This window comes from Bombina bombina, chromosome 4 (assembly GCF_027579735.1).
Source record: "Bombina bombina isolate aBomBom1 chromosome 4, aBomBom1.pri, whole genome shotgun sequence".
NCBI lineage: Eukaryota > Metazoa > Chordata > Amphibia > Anura > Bombinatoridae > Bombina > Bombina bombina.
The window spans coordinates 890,695,069-890,711,478 of record NC_069502.1 but is presented as its reverse complement, the minus strand read 5'-3'; the positions used below and the strand labels follow the sequence as shown (position 1 = coordinate 890,711,478).

At 32.8% G+C, this 16,410-nt stretch overlaps 1 protein-coding gene across 1 annotated transcript in view; it reads left to right on the top strand.

Annotated features, from left to right (window-relative positions):
* Nucleotides 1–16,410, top strand: part of SYNE1 (spectrin repeat containing nuclear envelope protein 1) — a 780,519-nt gene that overhangs the window by 743,172 nt on the left and 20,937 nt on the right. Inside the window, 5 exon segments of the mRNA XM_053711805.1 lie at nucleotides 1,888–2,088; nucleotides 7,210–7,338; nucleotides 8,241–8,453; nucleotides 9,206–9,298; nucleotides 10,498–10,556. Of these exon segments, the coding sequence (XP_053567780.1) occupies nucleotides 1,888–2,088; nucleotides 7,210–7,338; nucleotides 8,241–8,453; nucleotides 9,206–9,298; nucleotides 10,498–10,556 (695 nt within the window).

The window sequence follows — 16,410 nt, the reverse complement described above, 5'->3', positions numbered from 1 at the left end:
CCTAACGTTGTTCTTTAAGCTGGACATATATCCTAGCTGAGGTCTGAACATCTGAGTTTACACATATTCTCTCTCCCCCATCCTTCCCTCATCCCAGGCTTCATACAGCTGGGATGTCCACCTTAAAGAACAACGCTAGGAGGAGACTCAAGGAGGACCCAAAATTCGATGTGACACAATAGTGAATATATATATATATACACACACAGGACACGCTGTAATTGTTGCTTTTTTCCTCCTGACCGTGACAAGCGATATAACAGCGCATGCGCACATTTGTTTGAGCAGCAAAATCCGACACTACAGCTTCCAAGTCAGAATCTGCTTCCTCTGACTACGCATGTTGCTGATTGACATAATCGCATTCCACAAATTCCTATTTAACATATGTTGAGTGCGATTACGTCATACAGAGCATGGGCAGTAAGAGGTAGCAGATTCTGACAAAGGGGCAGAATCTGATAGAACACCAGTCCCAGACCGACATACAGGCCAGGGCCCAGGGTGGGTAAATACCGCAGAGTTGATGGCCTTTTTAATCCTTAGAGAGGGAATGAAGGATATGGTGATGGGCTGGGGAGTGGGGCAGAGAGGGACAGTGTGTCACACACGCAATCCTTGTTTTGGGTGAAGAAATATATTTTATGTAGCAAAAAAAACATATTTGCCTCTTCAAGTTACAGGCGTATGTATGCATGGTAATGAAAGAAAGAGCAATTTTATTAATCACACAGATTAAGCATCTTTCTAATTACTAATTTAATTAACCTTGGCTCGAAGCACTATCAGCTTGCGAGAGAACAACTCCAACTGTGCAACTCACATGGAAAAATAATTTCTATGTGTATTGATGATAGCTCTTTTGTACACTATATGCTGAAGCTTGCCCTCCCATAATTTCTGCATCATCTGGCATGGCAATTTTTTTATGGGGATTCTTTTTTACATGGCGGCAGTCTGCACTGATGAGCGCTACTTATTTAGCATATGAACGTTAGCCTAAAAAAATTTTTGTGGTAAATAAGTAGTACACATTAGTGGAAAAAAAATCCTCCTAAAAAGACATAGAAGGCTGTTAGGTCACTAGGATAAGTACTCCACCTGCACTATAAAAATAGCACCGCGCCGGCACTTCCAGCCTGTAAGTGACAGGCGAGGATGTATATTACTAAGTACTGTCACTTACATGCTTCATCTCTGAGACACTTTGTAAACATGAGTCACTTACTTTTTGTGATCACACTTGAAGATAGTGTTATTTAGAATTAATAGCACATGTGTTTTCAACTAGTCAGTTGTACTCGTCCTCTCGCACTTGGCTCTGATACTAGTCAGTGCCTCCCCAGCCACTGACTTCACTGCACGTTCCTGGGGTACATTCGCTTACAAGGAATTAAACAAGTTGATGCCTTGCTAAATGGAGCCCATAGTCGTAATGCTAGTAAACTAACATCAACTATAGTGAACAAAAATAAAACAAAAAACAATTATTTCAGAGGATTTAAAGGTACGGTAGCAATGCAGCCAGAAAAGCGAATTGGATTCTCTGTTGCGTAGGAAGGTATAACACCAGCAGAAGTATGATACTAATGTCCCTATATAGACTAATTTTCTTACAAGTATTTTACAAGTAATTCTAGAGTCAGAATATCCTGAAGAGTATAAATAAATCTTTTCAAAGATCAGCTGATACCATGAGGTAAATTTGTAGTAGATACATTCCTATACCACTTATGCATGACGCTTCTAGTTATTAGTAAAAAAAAAAAGGAGAATTTATAGGTTTCATGTATTTTGTGCTTCAGTTATTCCATTCATTTTTGAAGTTCACATTATAATATTTTTATTTTTAATATTTTTCATGTAGTGTTTATTTTATTTTCTCAGGAGCTCCAGAAGGCTGTTGATAGTCGCAAAGCTATAGTCCTCTCCATTAACCTCTGTAGCTCAGAGTTTACTCAGCCTGATACAGCAGAAAGCAAGGAACTTCAGGAGCGCTTGAGTCAAATGAACATGAGGTGGGACCGTGTGGGCAACACTTTAGATCAGTGGCGTTGTACTCTCCAGGATGCTTTGATGCAGTGTCAGGTCTGTAAATAAAAATGTTAAAAAAAATAACTTAAAGCAAACAGCATGCAATTATATTTAGTAACATGTTCATCCTGTTAACATTAAAGGGACACTGGACCCAAATTTTTTCTTTCGTGATTCAGACAGAGCATGACATTTTAAGTAACTTTCTAATTTACTCCTATTATCAACTTTTCTTTGTTCTCTTGGTATCTTTATTTTAAAAGCAGGAATGTAAAGCTTAGCATCCAGACCATTTTAGGTTCAGCACCATGGATAGGGCTTGCTTATTGGAGGCTTACATTTAACCACCAATAAGCAAGCATAACCCAGGTTCTCAACCAAAAATGGGCTGGCTCCTATACATCACATTCCTGCGTTTTAAATAAAGATAGCAAGAGAACAAAGAAAAATTGATAATAGGAGTAAATTAGAAAGTTGCTTAAATTGCATGCTCTATCTGAATCGTGAAAGAAAAATTTGAGTTTAGTGTCCCTTTAATTTTCTTTGTGCATCATTTAGCATTGCAGTAGGAATACACTAAAATCAGTAGATCTTAAAGGGACACTCAAGTCAAAATAAACTTTTATGGTTCAGAAAGAGCAGCATTTTTAAGGCACTTTCCAATTTATCTCCATTATCAAATGTTGCACAATCTTTCTATATGCACACTTTCTGGGGTACAAGATCCTACTGAGCATGTGCACAAGCTCACAGGGTATATGTATACTAGTCTCTGATTGGCTGATGGCTGTCACATGATACAAAATGCCGGAAAAAGGGAGAGAAAATCTACTGCTTATTTGTAATTCAGGGTAGATGTTAAATAATAGTTTTTTTTAATTATGCACTTGTTAATTATGCAATTCTACTGCATTGAGTGGTCCCTTAATTAGACCCATCACTTTATAGTGCTCTTCAGTTCTCATAACCAAACCATGATAACTAAAGTGTTAAAATAATATTATGTCTACATTAAATAAGATGATCTTAAGAACACATACTTCTCCCTATAATTTTGCTTCTTATATATAAGCTTAAAGGGACATTAAACACTAAATACATGCTAGATAGAATGATGCATTCAAAGAAAAGATTAGTCCATGACTAACATGTAGATGTATTTTTTAAAGTTTCATTAGTTGTTTAATAAGTGACAAAATAAGTGTAGTAATAAGTTTTAGTGTCTATAAAACACTGGGAGCTGCCATGTTGTAACTTGTGTTACCTTCTCTGCTGTGGCCAATTAGGGTCAGTTATAAATAGGTCACTAGAGTGTGCAGCCAATGGTTGTGCTGGATTTAACAGTGTTCTGCACTTCCATTTCTAACAGGAACTGAAAAGCTCCCAATTTCAGAATGGAATTACAGGCAAAGAGGACAAAATAAATAATGAAAGTATATTGCAGAGTTGTTTTATATATACAATTTATCATTTTATATTACCATCTCAAAGTGTTTAATGTCCCTTTAAAAGAAAACAAAACCACAAAATGTCCTTTCATGATTCAGATAAAGTGTAGCATAAAAAAAATCTTCCAATTTATTATTTTTATAAAATGTACTTCATTCTATTGATATCCTTTGTTGAAAAGCAGGATCATTCACATGTCTAGAGCACTGTACAGCAGAAAATTTGCAAGAACACGTCCCATGTAGTGCTTCATAAATATGCAAGCTACCTACCTAGGTATCTCTTCAACAAAGAATCTCATGAGAACAAAAAAATTATAATAGAAGTCCATTGGAATCTTTAAAAAATAAAAAATTACAAAAATGATATGCTCTATCTGAAACATATGATATGCTCTATCTGAAACATAAAAGAAACATTTTTTGTTTCATTTCTCTGTAAGTATTTAATTAAAGGGACAACAAAGTGATAATTAGACATTGATGATTTAGACAGAGCATACAATTTTAAACAAGTTTCCAATTTACTTCTATTATTTAATTTTCTTCCTTCTCTTGTTATCCTTTTCTGAAAGCTTTATCTAAGTAAGCTCAGGAGCAGCAAATAATCTAGGTTCTAGCTGCTGATTGGTGGCTGCCTATATATACCGATTGCCATTGGCTCACTCATGTGTTCAGTTAGAAACCAGCAGTGCATTGCTGCTCCTTCAGCAAATGATACCAAAAGACTGAAGCAAATTTGATAATTAATGTAAACTGGAAAGTTGTTTAAAATTGTTTGTTCTACCTAAATCATGAAAGAAAAATGTTGGGTTTCATGTTCTTTTAAGTCACTTGTTTGACGATAAGCTACTATTTTAAAAATGTGTAGCATTTGTGTACATCAAGCAATTCCCATCTGCTGCATGTAGGCACTGTTTTATTTTCACATACTTTTATTTTTACCCTCAGTGCCAGGCCCTAAAAAAGATTAAAAGAACAGTAAAGTGAAAATTAAACATTCACAATTCAGATTGAGAATGCAATTTTAATCAACTTTCCCATTTCCTTTTTTTTTATAAAATGTTTGTTTTCTTGGTATCCTTTGTCGTAGAGTAAAGATAGGTAGGCAGATATGAGTTTAGGAGTGTGCAGTCTATGGCCACAGTCTTTGCAACAGTGTATAAGAATTCTATAAACATTGTTGCAATGTTTACTCTTTGACAAAGGTTAACAAGAGAACTAAGCAAAAGTGATAGAAGTAAATTGGAAAGTTGTTTAAAATTTCATGCTTAATCCCATTCATTTAAGCTGAATTTTTACTTTACTGTCCCTTTAAATGTTTATATGACAATAATAAAAATAATAATTCTGTATTTTTTTCTGGCATATTATATTCTAGAAAAAGAGATTTGTGTTACTACTAACCCTATAGGTATCAGAAAATCATATAGAAAACTATAGCTAATATTTTGCATTAAAGGGACACTGAACCCATTTTTTTTCTTTCTTGATTCAGATAGAGCATACAATTTTAAACAACTTTCTAATTTACTCCTATTATAATTTTTTCTTCATTCTCTTGCTATCTTTACTTGAAAAAGTAGGCATCTAAGCAAATAAGCCAGACAATTGTTGGATCAGGACACTGGATAGCACTTGTTTATTGGTGCTGTCCAATCAGCATGGACAACACAGGTTGTTCACCAAAAATGGGCCGGCATCTAAACTGACATTCTTGCTTTTCAAATAAAGATACCAAGAGAATGAAGAAAATTTGATAATAGGAGTAAATTAGAAAGTTGGTTTAAAATTTCATGCTCTATCTGAATCACAAAAGAAAAAATGTTGGTTCAGTGTCCCTTTAATGTAAATTTAAATGTATTTATGCATCAGAAATTATTCATTGAATTGCAAACAATCTGCATGCAAAATAAATGTTATTAAAATCATTTTATAACTGTTATTTTGTTAGAAAAATATGCATTATTTTGCATACGTGAGACACGCTCATTTAAAAAACCTTTTGTTGTTTGTCTTACTTTCTTTGCGGTGGCCAATTAGGGACTAATATAAACAAGCACATGCACGTATTAGCCAATCAGTGTGCAAAATGTAGAGTTCTCCATTTTACAGAATACACTGCAGCCTTTCATGAGGGAGGGGTAGAAACACTACAGTTTTACAGAGAATAAAATATTTTTAATGTTGCTTCTTTCGTAAGGTGGTGAGAGTCCACAAGTCTAGTGTACTGTATAATTGTTTACCCTTAATGTGTTTCCATAAAATATATGATAAATTCCTTTATGTTTATTTTTGTATTTGAAACAGCTTACTTTGTTCATTGAGACCACAACCCATTAAAATGGGCTAATCTACAACAAAAAGGACATTTTTTTTTTCCAATATTTTTTTTAAATGAGAGACTTTTAAGATGTAATACAGTTTTTTATTTATTTATTTATTTTTTATTTAGGTTTTCCCAGTTAAAGGGACACTCAAGTCAAAATAAACTTTTATGATTCAGGAAAAGCATGCAGTTTAAGACACTTTCCAATTTACTTTCATTGTCAAATTTTGCACAGTCTTTTTATATTCACACTTTCTAGGGAACAATATCCTACTGAGCCTGTGCACAAGCTCACAAGATATACTTATACTAGCTTGTGATTGGCTGATGCCTGTCACATGATACAGGGGGGGCTGGAAAATGGGATAAAAAATACATTTGCCATTAAAAGTCAATGAGTTTCTGTTACATGAACTTATTAATATTTTAACATAGTAAAATAATGCTCTGTCTTTTGAATGACATATTTTTTTTATAGTTTAATCCTTTGAAGGCTGGATACAGAAAGACCTTATACTTGTCCAAGCTATCAACTCCATATCCTACATCTGTTCATCACTAATGTGACCTTCTGAAACTGTCTAACTTTTCTCACCTCCTCTTTTCGTTTCTTTTTTTCCCTCACATTTTCTCCTCATCCTTTTCCTAAACCAGCTGTTTAGCATATTTGAATCATAGATTAGCATTGATATACTACTCATAGGTAGGGATGGGCGAATTTGTTTATATCCGAATTCGAATGTTAGAACGAATGTTATTGTAGAAATTCGATTTACATAATAGAATGTTGATAAGAACGAATATTCTTAAAAATTCGATTTTCGAATGTTATTGTTACATTCGAATATCACATTCGAATTCGAATATTACATTTATAAAACACAATTGTAGACTAGAAACACTATTTCGAATGTCACATTCGAATTCGAATTTTACATTTATAAAACACAGTATTAGACTAGAAATACTATTTCGAATTCGAATGTCACATTTAAAACACAGTATTAGACTAGAAATACTATTTCAAATTCGAATGTGACATTCGAATTCGAATATTACATTTATTAAACACAGTTGTAGACTAGAAATACTATTTCAAATTTGAATGTCACATTCGAATTCGAATGTCACATTCGAATTCTAATATTACATTTCGAAATTGAATGAATACATAGCTAAACATTCTATTTTATTAAAAAATTCGAAAACGAAAATTCGAAAATAGAATGTTAGAATGTTATATAAACATTCGAAATTCGATTAGAACGAATGTATCAAAATTCGTTTTAAATTTTGAATTTTTAGAAACATTCGCCCATCCCTACTCAAAGGTAACCATTTTTCTTCAAATCAGGCCTTGTTGCCATCTGGTTAATGTTTTTCTTTGTTTCTTTATAGGACTTCCATGAAATGAGCCATGGGCTTCTGCTTTGGTTGGAAAATATAGACAGAAGAAAGAACGAGATTCTTCCACTCAATCCAAACCTTGACTCTGACACCCTGCAAGACCACCACAAACTTTTGACGGTAATGTCCTCAATAATTGTATGTTATTTACGAACATAGTTTTTGTATTTTTTTTTATCTTCATATTTTATTTCATTTCAATTTGCCAATATTTATAGGTTGTTGTAAATCGCTAAATAGAAATGTGCTGTAAGTTGATGCGAAAAATTCTGAAATAGTTAATATTAACAGTTATTTATTAAAGTTTATAGAGTTGTTCAAATATAATTTAAATCTTATCCAAAAAGCCTGATAATCTGTTTATATTTGGTAAAGACTGATAAATATATATAACATTATTATTTATTTTCTTTACAAAGTAGCAGATAATTTTGTATAGAATTATTGAGGTAGTGTACTTACTGTAATAATCACACAAGTTATGACTGCAATGCAGTATTTGTATAATAAAAAAATGCAAATTATAAAACTACTCAAGCTAGTATGAAATAGTTAACTGCACACACCATGAATTTATATTATTATTATCAGGTATTTGTAGAGCGCCAGCAGATTCTGCAGCGCTAATATTATTGGATAAGTGAAAAAATATTAAACAGTCATCACCATTATTTAGTTAATCCATGAAATCCCTTGTAAAAAAACATCTCTGTATATTATTTTTTTCTGTAGTTTTTCATACAATGTATTTGCACTGTAATTCTGATGCGTTAGGATTAAGAGCATTATAAAATACCACTTTTATTTGTAGTAGACTTAAACATAATTTTGCATGTCCCTTCAAATAATTGACATATAACATTGACAAATCAAAATTCTCTAACCAATTTAAACACTAAGATATATATATATTAACTAATTTAGCTGGTCATTTCAAGAAGTTGTATAGAGCTCCAGTTTTTGGACATTCTTATTCTTTGTTAGCTTGCACAAAAATTGCTGACTTTATTCTTGTGTCGCAGCAAATCAAGCGTGAATTGCTAGAGTCCCAACTGAAAGTGGCATCTCTGCAAGACATGTCATGCCAGCTCCTAGTTAATGCAGAGGGCAAGGATTCTCTAGAAGCCAAGGAAAAAGTTCATGTAATTGGAAACAGACTCAAGGTGCTGTTGAAGGAAGTCACTCGTCATATCAAAGAACTAGAAAAAATGTTAGACATCTCAAGTAATCAACTGGTAAGTTTAAAATTTCAGTCAGTATGAATTTTAAACATAAGCTGACAATAAAATGTGGTACTAAAAAAATTTGCTTTTTTATTAATAAATTGTGGATCTTACATTTTGTATGTAACACTTTAAGAGGACAAATTGAAAAAGATATGGTATATCGCAAACCAAAACATTTTAATTTTTTCATGTCATTTGAAGAAGAAATATTTTCAACCAATGAAAATACTCAAACAAAATAACACAATGGTTACAAATATTTTTTATTTTATTTATTGAAAATAACAATATATTTAATATATATCACTTTTATAATAATTTTTATTTAGAGCATGTCTCATGAAATTATATATTACTTACAAAATAGTAAGTATACCCTAATAATTACCACTTGTAAAAATAGTTTTTATATATCACATGTCCCTTAAAATGGTGCAACACTTGATGAAGTGGCAGGTCTTCGAAACGTATAGTAACTATAGACGAAGATTGGTACACAAATTGTGTTGCTACTCCCATAATGGTTTAGTCCAAGTGTTTGGTTTTATTTTATTTCTTGTATAGGTTATTTAAATATTGACTAATATTGTGCAAAAAGAATGGTAATGCTCAATTTGTATTGGTGGCTAAATATTTGTAGAACATTTACACCAAGGATGTCCAACCTGAACAGGAATTAAAAGATGTCCTTAGATTTCTAAGTTAAATAATTGTTTTGTACAGTATAACCAAATACTAATAAAACTCACTTTTAATTTTAGGAATTAACGTCATGGTCTTCAGCAGATGATCTAGACACTTCTGGATCCCTAAGCCCTTTGTCCGGCAGAAGCACACCTAGCAGACAGAGAACGGTAATGTAGATGTGGTTTTTAAAATAGGGACATATGGAGAGTGCAGGGAAATAACCATAGGAAATATTTCATCATAACCTTGTTAGGAAGACAATCCACACATCCCACAAGACCCGAGAACAGTCCACATAGCAGTATTCAGCTATTTCATCTCCTTTATATTTCCATCCCTGCATGACATCAGAGCAAGTAAATTCTACCTTTTTTATTTAATGAAACCGGGATTATTTTGGTCTATCCTTTGTAGCTCTGTTTAATTATTTTTAATCAGTTTTTGTGGTACTGGGAATTTCATTTGCACCTTAGTTGAATAACATCTGTAAGTTCTGTCCTTATGAACTATATGATCTTCTAAATTTACTTTTCTAAATTCACTAGTTTCCTTTAGGTCCTAGTGAAAAAATGTAAAGGAACACTGGCTTTTCTAAGGTGTATATTAAAACTGTGTTTAAATAGTAAATAGAAATAGAAAATAATTATTTAAAAAAATAGAATAATTGTCTAATCATTTAAATATATCAACATTAGTTTAGTTTTTAAAGGGACATTAAACTAGAAAAATATCTGCCATGCAAATGAAAGAGCATTATTTAAACATGTTAAATATTTTTTAAAAGTGATGTTGTTATTATTAATATTAACATTTATTTGCAAAGCTATGTTAAATTATGTGTAGCTGTTGTAACTTATAGGAAGTGTCTGTATGTGTACACCTCAATCCTCACACCCATTACAGAGTGGCTGATAAGGACAATTACTCCAGCTTTATTGGAGGACACTGATGCCCTACAGACATACAATCAAAAAAGAGATTTTTTTTCGGCTCAAAATAAACTATTGGATACAACAAAGAAAAAGATTAATGTCCCTTTAAACACTTGTAAATAATCTAGTCTGAAAATATTTGTAATTAATTTTGAGATGGTATTTAAAATACATTTTTTAAAGTAAAAATAACTCAATTTTTTACATAATTTTTTTTCCTAAATTAATCACAATTGAAAAAATATCATTCATTTTGGGCAATATAAAAATGAAAAGCCAGTTTCCTTGTTTCCTGGGTTTTTGATCACCTCATATGATTTTGTTTTCTTTTGCTGCACTTTTTATTTTTGTTATATTTTCTTTCATCGGTAGCTTGTCTTTATTTGCCTGGACTGAACATTCTTCTTTCTTTACCCCCTATTCATTGCAAACAGCCACGGGGCAAATGTAGTCTCTCACAGCCTGGACCCTCTGTCAACAATCCACCTAGCAGGTACCTCGTTCTCCTGGTTTCCACACACTTCTCTAGAACACAAAGGGGATGATAGAAATAATAAGCAAATTACATCATTCCAATTTGCAATTGCTGTTTTGGAAATATTTTAGATTGTGATGATTGTTTCCCCCATGTATCTAAGACTACAGCCCAATTTGTAATTTGACATCCACATCTCATATATATATGTCCTAAATAATATTCTGCCAAGAAATAACCAACAAGATGTCAAAATTTCTGTCCACAATTTCTATCATCCTCTTTTTTTTCTAGATTCAGGTAAAGGTAGGCTGTATTCCATTAATTTTGGAGCTTGCAAAACACTAAAGTGGACCATACGTACAGTACCTTCATACCCAGATAGTTACTGTTTCTTCCACTTTCTGGTCATGCTTTTTCTGAACTCTTCAGGGTCAGACAAAAATAATAATAATACAATAAAAAAAGATTAGAATTATCTTCAGATTTGGTGGTGCCTCTTTCTTTTGTTAACCCATACTAACCCTTACTAACAAAACTGCTTTTGTTCTTTGCACATGAACACTACCCATATTTCTGACCACAAGAGTGCAGACTTGCAGCTGTAGCTTATTTTTGCTTTGTTTCGGGTGAATTTGCATCTTTGCAGAAAAAAAAAGCTTTTCTATTTTTAGTTGCTTGTTTTGTGTGCTTTGATCATTTTCCACATTAGTTTATTTCCCTGTCACTACACTCCTGCTTAAAAATGCCCTGTCCATAATATATATAATTTTATTAGGTCAAACAACATATCTTTGCTACCCAAACACGCTTATTTAATACATATTTTTACAGTTGAATGTGTATAAACACGGAAGAGTAGGACATTTCTTATATATATGACTATATATGAATAACTATGCAGTACAAACAAATGTCAATAAAGGAAGGGACACATCAACTGGATTATAGTTGTGCAAACAACCTTGTGATTCCTATAAATGTTTTTTATATCATGTAATAATTCATATAAACAAAATGAATCTTAAATAGATATAAAACAGCCATAAGAAAATGTTATTATTCCCCTATTTAAAGTCTGGGTTAAAAATGCACATCCAATCCAGAGCTGAACATGGTTATTGATTGGTGGCTACACACATATGCAACTCATTAAAGCATTTTCTTATTGTGCTTTTATGTTCCTTTAAGCTTTTAGCTACACAATTTAAAAAATAATTATATCTGAGATAATAGTGTTGCAGAAATTTACGAGAACACTGGCAGTACACTGTTCAAGAGATACTTTACTCGCCTTGAATGGTACTGATTCTAATATTTGTAGATGTGCTTCATCACTTAACCCAAATTCAGAAAAAAAGGTTTAGTTAAAATGTTTGATGATTAAATAGGTAACGCATCCGTACTAGGTAAAAAAAAATGTTATATAGAAAGTTGTAATGCAGTTCTATGTAAAATAACTGATGACATTGTAATATTGAATGTTAATAATTTTCCTTCCCTGGCATCATTTTTTTAAGTTGTAGCCGATTTTTTTTTTTTTGCTAAAACAAAACAAAAATCCTAATTTTGAATAAATGCTGGAGAGCTTGTAAAAACGGATATTTTGTTAATCTCATACAAAACACAGCGAATATACTCACCTGTGTTCGTTAACAGCTTTCAATATGCCCTCAGATTCCATGTTTGGTATGGCCACAAAAAGCATTGATGGCTGTAGACATTTATCTACTGATTTAGAGGTGTTGCTATGTCCTGTTAACTAAGAGATTAGCCAGATGTATACTGCACACAGAACTGTTTAATGCCACAATATATAGTGTAAATAATCTGATCTCATCTAAGTGAAATTGTTAACGTGTATAAAATTATCTTTGATAATTATTTAAGGGACAGTAAAGTCAAAATTAAACTGTGATGATTCAGATAGAGCATGTGATTTGAAACAAGTTTCTAATTTACTTCTATTATCTAAATTGCTTCATTCTATTGGTATCTTTTTTTAAAAATATATCTAGGTAAGCTCAGGATCAGCAATTAGTGAGCTTGTTGCTAATTGGTGGCTGCACATATATTGCTCATTGGCTTACCTGATGTGTTCACCTAGCTTACGGTAGAGTATTGATGCTACTTCAACAAGGGATGTCAAGAAAATGAAGCAAATTTGGTAATATAAGTAAACTATAAAGTGGTTTAAAATTGTATGTGCATCATGAAATATACTTTTGGGTTTTGTGTCCCTTAAAGAAAGCCTCTAGATGAAAATAACTACCAGAGCACAAATATTGTCCTGGGTAGGATTCTAGAAATTTCTTTAGAGAACATATACTATAAAATGACAAAAGGTAGGAAAAATACAACCTAAGTATGAGCAGATGTCATAGTTTGGACATTTCAAAAAGTAGAAAAATATTCCTCTGGACATTGGCCCGCCATTTTAATGTTTCTATAAAACAAACAATGACATTGAAATAGGATTTCTGAATATGGATACCAGTGTTGAATTGTATCAACACTGAAATATTAATATTCTAATTTCTGAATGAAGCTTTGATCAAATGAAAATTCACATAAAAAACAACTGGTTAATGCTTGAAGGCCCACATTTATTAAGAATTGATTAGGCCAGCGATCATTATTATTTTTAATGATTTTGCTTATTCTTTTCTCCGTCCCAAATATTTGTGTATCCATATCCCAAATCTTCATCAGCAGTTCATGGTTTAATACATTTGTATTTGAGGAAAGGACACTTGGCCAAAGTGATCAAGTAGTTGACTAGTAAGGATTCCTTAGTCTTGTGCTATATATTTGGGTTGTGTTTGGCCACCACGGTTGTTGACTGTCTAATCACACAGTAACAACAATTATTTAAAAAAGAAAGAATCACAGTTATGATGTCCCAATACTCCATTAATTCGATAGAAAACACAAATACAATTGTTACTTAAAAGTCAGACATTTTTATTTAAATACCAAATCATTAATTTTTCAAGACACAGATAATTAATTTTCCTTATAAAATTGCCTTTGTCTTTTTTCATTCCAACATCCCAAGAGATTCTGATAGCAAAACTATAATCCAACTCTTTTGTACTTCTACGTTATAATGTCAATGCTAGTTCTTTATCGCAAAGCTGCTTTCGCAAGATTATTCCTATATTATGACCCAAGTTACTTAAATACAGTATGAAGAAATAAATAACCCCAATGCTCAATTATATTGAAGGGATATTATAATATATATAGAAATCATATTATAGTGACATAAACAAAAATCAGGAAATATAACTTCAATAATGGAAAATAAAGTGAAACTAATAAATTATTAAGCAATATGAAAATGGAAAAAAGAAAAGATAACATCGCTTATCTCTGCTACTTTCAGCATGTGACATGTTACGGCTAAAAGGCTAACCAGCAGGCTCTCTGACAAGCTGATGAGTATGTTTGATTTAAAGGGACATGAAACCCAAATCTTTTCTTTAATGATTCGGAAAGAGCATGCAATTGTAAACAACGTTCCACTTTACTTGTATTATTTAATTTGGTTCCTTCTTTTGTTATCCTTTGTTGAAAGGCTTATCTAGGAAAGCTAGTTTCTAGCTGCTGATTGGTGGCTGCGTATATAAACCGATTGTCATTGGCTCACCCATGTGTTCAATTAGAAACCAGTAGTGCATTGCTGCTACTTTAACAAATGATACCAAGAGAATGAAGCAAATTTGATCATAAAAGTAAGCTGGAAAGTTGTTTAAAATTGTATGTTCTACCTAAATCATGAAAGAACATTTTTGGGTTTCATTACCCTTTAAGCCAACACGGCAATAAACATATTGAGCAATCATCGCCTATCAAGCTCATGTCTTTCGTTGCCAAAACATCTGGCGCAATGTGCATCTTAACAGCTTTGCCTCTTTCAGCAAGGTCCACTTTCTAATAACATACTGATTGCAGCACTCTTACTTTTCCTCCAAGCACTGTTGATTAACGCCTCTTTTTGCAGCACAGCACAATATTCAATTTGTCATTCAGACAAGCATGGAATACAAACAAGCTTCAATTGAATGGAGAGCTTAATCAAAAGCGTAAGCCAGACAGGTTGCGTTTGATGTCAGCTACGGTAGTAACTGATAAAGCAAGTACAGACTGCCACTGTGTTCCTTATTATTTTAAATGCCTATGATCATAGTACTCTGTGTTTGATCTTGCACTGGATCAGTAAACATTTATAATCCATAGTTTAAAAGCAGACAACATTTCCTTGGGATATTTACCAATTGTTTAATACATTGTAGAAGTGTTTTGTGAATTGTAACTTGCAAAGAATTTATTTTGGTTATAGTATTTACACTAGAGAGCGCATCTTGATAAGGGGTCTTTCCGATTGAGAATTTTGCATACTTTTTATTTTAAACTATATTTATTTTGTTTGAACTAAAGGACAAGTGTATTAAGGTTATATTTAGAATGTATCAATATAGTTTATTTGTTGAATTACTGAAGAATATTTAAAATATTTACATTATTCTGAAATTTGACTTTTCATGCTATTTATTGCTTGTGTAACATTAAAGAGATATTAAACACTAAATGAATCATTGACAGAATGATATATTCTGAGCAAAGATTAGCCTGAAAATAATATAGACGTGTTTTTTTAAAAATATATTAGTAGTTTAACCCCTTGCACCATTTGGACGTAGGTACAACGTCACATAGTACATTTCCCAGCATACTGTGTTGATGTAGTACCTATGTCCAACACAGAGATGAATGTTGCGGTCCCTGTTGTTAGCTTAGACAGCGGAGACTGCAGCTGGGGGCAGAAGGCATCTTCCTTCATATGGTAAGGGAGCACAGATCATGTTTACTTACCATATGAAGCCAGCTCACTGATTGTTACAGAGAGTAACACTGTGGCACTTTCTCTAACGATCCTCTGTTGGTGCTGGTGGGAGGGAATGAGGGAAGTGGGTGTACAGTACAGCTGAGAAGGGGGTGAGGGACGGGGTTCCCTACACTACAAAAATGTAAAGGCAGGTAAGAGGGAGGGATGAGTCCCAACACCATGAAAAAATATTGTCTGGAGGGGGAGGGGGACCCTACACTACAGAAGAAAGGTGATCTTGCATTCATTCGGATATTTGTTTACGAAAACATAAAGCCAATTTTCAGTACAAATGCACATCTCTAGAAATAAATATATATTTTTTTAAAAAGCGCCAAACTGCATACTGTCAGACTGTCTGCCAGTATCCAAGATAGTGGTGACCAGGGGGGGGAAGCAGTTTGAGAGAGATTAGGCAGATTAGGCAGGAGGGTAATCTCCTGCCTAATCTCCTGCCTACACTACAGCAAAAATTAACAAATACAGGCTAACCAAATAACCCTTTCACTGCCAGGAATTTCTGAAGTGGGGTGCGCAGCTGCAATTAGCGTCCTTCTAGTTGCCAAAAACCAATGGTAAAGCCATGCATGTTTGCTATTTGAGCAAAGGGGACCCCAGAGAAGCTTTTACAACCATTTGCCTTATGACTGCAGTAGTTGTGCGTAAATAATTTCAGTGAGAAACAAAAAGTTTGCAAAAAAATTAACAAATATTTTTATATGGACATATGTAGCAGCTAAATAGTGGCATTAAATATACCAAAATAGGCCTAGATCAACGCCTTGGGTTGTCTACTGTAACATTAATATATAGTTTTGGTTGGTAAATAAAAAAAAAAACAAGACTATTTCTGTTTAAATAGAGTGATAGCAAAAATGCTAAAAATTCTCTAGTGCTTTGGGCAAGTTTTTCTTTGAAATTCCAGGTAGCGAAGGGGTTAAATATTGAAAAAATAAAGGTAACATTTTAATGTGCATAAAG